Below are 5,946 nucleotides of genomic sequence, written 5' to 3'. Positions count from 1 at the left end.
TTCACGGCTGAACGGCGGTGGGTCGCACGTCACAGGAAACGGAGGCCTCCTGGCCTCCGCGGGTGCTAATGCACCGACGATGGCGACTTGCGCGTCGCGTATTGGTATAAACTGTCTGCGTACGAGTTCGACGATATTGCATCTGCTTTGCTATGGCCACTAGATCGGGTGATCAGTCCGAACGATGACCTGGCTCGCGGATACATAAACCGAGTGGTGGGCCCGTCACTCGGGAAGATTTGTTGCTGCAGCGCTGATACGATGTAAAGACTAATGATTGATTTGTAGACAATACCATGCACCAAAAACCGTGAAATAGCATGCTTGACGTCACATGGCAGACGAAATGATTGACGAGATGGACTGAATGACGACTTCTTGAAGACGACTGGCCCGAAGACCGGGACGAGGATGGCTATGGGAGATGAACATTCCTTAAGTTTTTTGCAAGAAATTATTAAACAACTACTTAACTGGAAGGCGGAGGATCTCTCTTTGGAGACCTCCGCAGTGCCGCAATATCGGCACCCGACGAAATTCAAACTGCTTCTGAATGGGACCCATCGTTGTCCCTAATAGGAAGGATGCAAATCTTTGAAATGCCCCTTGTGAAAACACCGTCTTTGGTTCGAACGGTTACAACCCGAATGTTTCCATCCTGGCCCGAAAATATTTGTGTTATTCGACCTAATTGTCCTCTTTAACTACGACCATCGTTCCAAGTTTGATATTGTCGCGTTGTTGAGTCCATTTCGTCCTGTTGTGCAGGTCAGACAGATATTGCATTTTCCATTTTCGCCATAATTGTTGAACGAAATTTTGCACCTGTTGCCAATGCGAGAGACGGTTCTCAGGGATTTCCTGCAGATCTGGTTCCGGTATTGCCGTGAGCGGTCTGCCTATCAGGAAATGTCCCGGAGTTAATGCTGAGAAATCATGCGGATCGTTACTTAACGGTGTTAATGGCCTGGAGTTTAAGATAGCCGCAATTTGCTGAACGACGGTGTGCATCTCGTCGTAGGTTAACGTTCGGGTTCCAATGGTTTTGCGAAAATGGCCCTTGAAAGACTTTACAGCCGCTTCCCACAATCCTCCAAAATTCGGGGAGCGAGGTGGGATAAACTTAAAGTCTATTCCTTCCTCTTCGGCATACTTGCATACAACATACTGGCACAGCTGGTCGCACAATTGTAGTCGTAGTTGTTCGAGTTCTCTATTTGCTCCAACGAAGTTGGTAGCATTGTCGCACATAATTGTCTGTGGTTTCCCACGAATTGCAACGAATCGTTTTAATGCTGCCAAAAACGCTTGTGTCGAAAGATCAGCCACAACTTCCATGTGGACTGCCTTGGTTACTAGGCAGACAAATATGCATACGAAGGTCTTTATCGGGTTACTCCGACGTCCTGGGTATTTGATTTGAAACGGTCCACAAAAATCAAGTCCCACTGAATAGAATATTGCTCCAGGTGTAACCCGAACCGAAGGTAAATCAGCCATTAGTTGTTCATGAATTTTCGGCTTACTTCGAAAACAGGAAATGCAACGATGAATTACCGAACGGGCTAGACTGCGAATACGGGTTGGCCAATACTTTTCGCGAACTGAAGCAATCAATAGTTGCTGTCCGGCATGGAAATGTTTACGATGATAGTATTCTAGCACCAGCCTTGTAAATGGATGTTGGTGGTGCAGAATTATGGGATGTTTACGAGTTTCTGGAACGGGTGCGTGCGTTAGCCGGCCGCCAACACGAAGTACACCATCCCTCAGGCGAGGATTAGTCGATAAAATAATGGACGATGATTTTAGCGTTTGTCCCTTCGAAAGGGCCGAAATTTCTTCTTGAAAGCTTTCGCGTTGAACTAAACATACTAGAGCAACTTCCGCTTCATTGTACTCAGCGCAGGACAGATTACCAATGCGTCTGTTTGCGCGATTTGTGGAATTGTATCTAAAACGCCGAATCCACCCAACTAGTCGAACGAGGTCCGGAAGCGAGGAACGTAAAGCGAAGATTTCGCTGGTTGCCATACCTCGAACAGGAAGCGATGTTGATGCTCTTTCTTCTAACAGAGATTTGTCGAGAACTGGTTGTTCTTCCGATAGATTTGGCCATGTCGAACGGTCTTGACGCAGCCATAACGGACCGTTGAACCATAAGGTTTGATATTGTAACTGTACGGGTGTCATTCCCCGCGAAATGATGTCTGCCGGGTTTTCAACGCCGGCTACATGACTCCATACTCCATTTTTGGTGAGATGCTGAATCTCCGATACACGATGTGCAACAAATGCTTGCCATCGGGATGGCAGAGAGGATAACCAACACTTGACTATTGTAGAGTCGGTCCAAAAATATGCCTTGGCGGAGAGTTCTATGCTACTGCAGAGCTTGTCATACAGATGACTAAGTAACAATGCGGACGAGAGTTCTAAACGAGGTATAGACAACTTCTTCTTCTTGCGAGAGAGATCTTCTAATGGGGCGACGCGAGATTTGGATGTTATCAGGCGGACTGTGACTGAGCCGTCATCCAATTCACACCGCAGATATAAGCATGCACCATATGCTGCTTCCGAAGCGTCGCAGAAGCCGTGGAGCTCTACGGCTTTCAAGTTGTTGCTGAAATTCGTCCATCTTGGAACGGACAGCGACTCTAATGCCGAAATGTTTCTACGATATTCGGTCCAGAAGGATTGGAATTTGTCTGGCAGAACTTCATCCCAATCGTTCTTCTGCTTCCACAAGTCCTGCATGAAAATTTTAGCTAGGACTACCACGGGACCAATTAACCCAAGGGGGTCAAAAAGCCGAGCTGTGTCCGAAAGTACTACTCGCTTGGTGATTGTTCCTCCAGTATTCCAAGACGGTACAGTGAATCGAAAGCTGTCAGAGGCTGGCTCCCAAATCAGCCCCAATGTTTTAACTGAAGACGATGACGAATCGAGCTCTAGGGAAGCTCGAGTATCCCTAAGCTCCTGAGGAACGGTCGATAAAAGTTCTGCGCTATTCGAGTTCCACTTTCGCAGCATAAATCCTGCCGAACTCATGAGCTCGATGACCTCTGCCGCAAGCATTTTTCCTTCTTCCAAACTATCTGTGCCGGTCAGCATATCATCGACGTAAAAGTCTTTCTTGATTACCCTTGCTGCAGCTGCGTGTGTAGACTCTCCTTCGCACGCTAACTTCTGAAGACATTTGGTTGCCAGGTACGGCGCTGACGCTGTCCCATAGGTGACAGTGGTCAATTGGAACGATTTAATGGGTTCAGTAGGAGTTTCCCTCCACAGAATGCGCTGAAGCGGCTGATCGGTATCAACCACCTTTACCATACGGTACATCTTGGCCACATCCGCTACTAATACGAATTGTCGAAAGCGAAATCGTAGAATGATTGATAGTAAGTCGTCCTGAACGACGGGTCCCACCATTAGACCTTCATTCAAAGAGACTCCAGTAGACGTACGACTAGAAGCGTCGAATACAACCCGCAGTTTTGTCGTGGTGCTGTCGGGTTTCAAAACGGCATGATGAGGCATGTAATATGACGTAGTTTCGCTAGTGTCCTCGTGAATCTCACGCATGTGACCCATCGATATATATTCTCGAATGAATTCGCTATATAAGGTTTTCAGCTCCTCGTTCGTTGCAAAACGTCTTTCTAACCCGTAGAATCTTTTGAGTGCAATTGCCTTCGAGTCCCCTAACTGACTTATAACATAGTCCTTTTTCGGCAGTGTCACAACGAATGTTCCTTCTTCATCACGTACCGTTGTATATTCAAACAGCTCTTCACACGCCGTTTCTTCCACAGAATGCGTGCTCTTAATGGTACAAGTTTCCAACTCCCAGAACTTAGCTAACATTTCACGAAGAGCGAGGGTCGAACATGAGTGAGTTACAGTTCTACGAACTTCCATAACGCTGCCAGGAAGACGTCCTGATACAACCCATCCAAATACGGTCTTCTGCAGAGTGGGTCCCTCATCTGTAAGCTTCATACGTTCATTTAACAGCAAATCGTAGTAATATTCCGCCCCAATAATCATATCGATTGAGCCGGGCTTATGAAAGTCAGGATCAGCCAGTGTTATGGTGTTTGGGAGGGACAGTTTCTGCACGTTTACTGCCTGTAGCGGTAGTTTGGAAGTAAGCTTCGGCAATACGTGCAGTTGAATAGTTTCGATGTATGATGGAATCGATAAAGATCGAGGCGCAATTGTTGCTTCGACCTTCTTTGTAGACTGAACTACGGAACCGCCAATACCTGCCACGGACAGGTAACTAGCACCTTCTACTAACTTGAGTTTTTGAGCAAGTTTCGTAGTGATGAAGCAATACTCTGAGCAAGAGTCCAATAGTGCTCTAGCTAACTGAACATTTCCGTGCATATCCGATACTCGTACCAAGGCGGTTGATAACAAAACTTGTCGGGTTGGGGCATAGATATTTGTAGAAAGGCAATTGGAATTGGGAATTGGATCTGTGGTGGTTGGTGGGTGTGTTTGCGAATGCGAATTTGTATTTGCGATAGGGTATGAGCTCGTAGATTGGCTTGTGTGCTGGGGAGGTATGGTTTGGTTCTGGGCTTGTGGATGTGTGTGTGGTGTGTTCATTCCTTGGGGTCCGTTCTGTACACGTGGGACGGAGGAATCTTTCTGCGATGCTGGTGCGACAAATTTTTCACTGTTCGATGATCCAAGATGTAGCAGGGAGTGGTGTTTTTGATGACAATGATGGCACGCGCCATGTGTACAATCCCGAACAAGATGTGTGGACGAAAAGCAGTTTAGACACAACCCATTGCGCTTCACCTTCTCATAACGCTCATTCACTTTCAATTTCATAAATTTCTGGCATCTGAACGCGGAATGCGGACTCTCTCCGCAAAACGGACATCGTTTGGCCGACTGGATGGAAGCATGAACCACAGCAAATTTAGGTTTTCTCACTTCACTGGTAACTGGCTTAGATGGCACGATCGATTGAAGAACAACGCAGTGATTCCGAAGGAAAGCAACAAGTTCACTGTATTGTGGCACTTCCTTAGAACTATGGTGCGATTCCCAGTATCGCAGCGTAACCTGATCCAGTTTAGAGCACATCATATGCACTAGAATTGTGCTCCATTGCGAGCAATCTTCTCCAACCTTTTCAAGCATTTGTAGGTTTTTGTCATACTCGCTGATGACATGATTTAAAGCATCATAACTTTCCCGTTTCATCGGTTCAACAGCAAACAACGCATCAAGATGAGCCTTCACGATCAACTTTCGATTCTCGTAGCGCTTTTTCAGCAAATCCCAAGCAATTGGGTAATTTACTACCGACATCTCTATAGACTCAATCTCCTGCCGTGCTTCTCCTGCCAGGGAGGAACGTAAATACGAAAACTTATCAATTGCACTGAGTTGATCATTTTTGTGAATCAGGCTTTGAAACATGTCACGAAATGTAACCCAATCGTTAGTTCTGCCGCCGAAGCTAGGCAAACGTATTTCGGGAAGCTTGACTCTGGACATTTTATCAGAAGAAGTCAATAATGAAGACGGTGCTGGCGTAGGTAACGACTGGTCAACTGGTTTGGGAAGCAAAGCTTGCAACGATGACCTAAGATCACAATAGAAGTCTTCTGTTGATTGTATGATTTCGACATTGCCTGCATCACGCTCCTCCGCCTTCGCCTCTAATCGAGCAGCACGTTCTGCTGTCGATTCCTTGGAATCCGTCGCCTCTTTTTCATCTGTTTCCTCGGCCAGTAACTCAATTTTCCTCCGAACGATGTAAAACTTCTTCATTGCAGCCTCAAGAAGCTCCAAACGATTTTCAATTTGCCCGGAATGTTTCTCTGCCTTGTATTTTTGCAGAAATTTCTTTGCGCCATCAAAAGTAGCCAACAGCTGCCGCTCCTGCCTCTTTAAATCGCGCATCTCAGTAGCCAT

General features: G+C 46.4%; 1 protein-coding gene across 1 annotated transcript; it reads right to left on the bottom strand.

Annotated features, from left to right (window-relative positions):
* Nucleotides 1-687: 687 nt before the first annotated feature.
* LOC128736125 (uncharacterized) lies at nucleotides 688-5,946 on the bottom strand. Its single transcript, XM_053830605.1, has one exon. It carries the CDS (start codon nucleotides 5,944-5,946, stop codon nucleotides 688-690), a length of 5,259 nt encoding a protein of 1,752 aa, XP_053686580.1.

Source organism: Sabethes cyaneus, chromosome 2, assembly GCF_943734655.1.
Source record: "Sabethes cyaneus chromosome 2, idSabCyanKW18_F2, whole genome shotgun sequence".
Taxonomy (NCBI): Eukaryota; Metazoa; Arthropoda; class Insecta; order Diptera; family Culicidae; genus Sabethes; species Sabethes cyaneus.
Note: the sequence above shows the minus strand (reverse complement) of the source record. Positions and strands in the feature narration are given on the sequence as shown.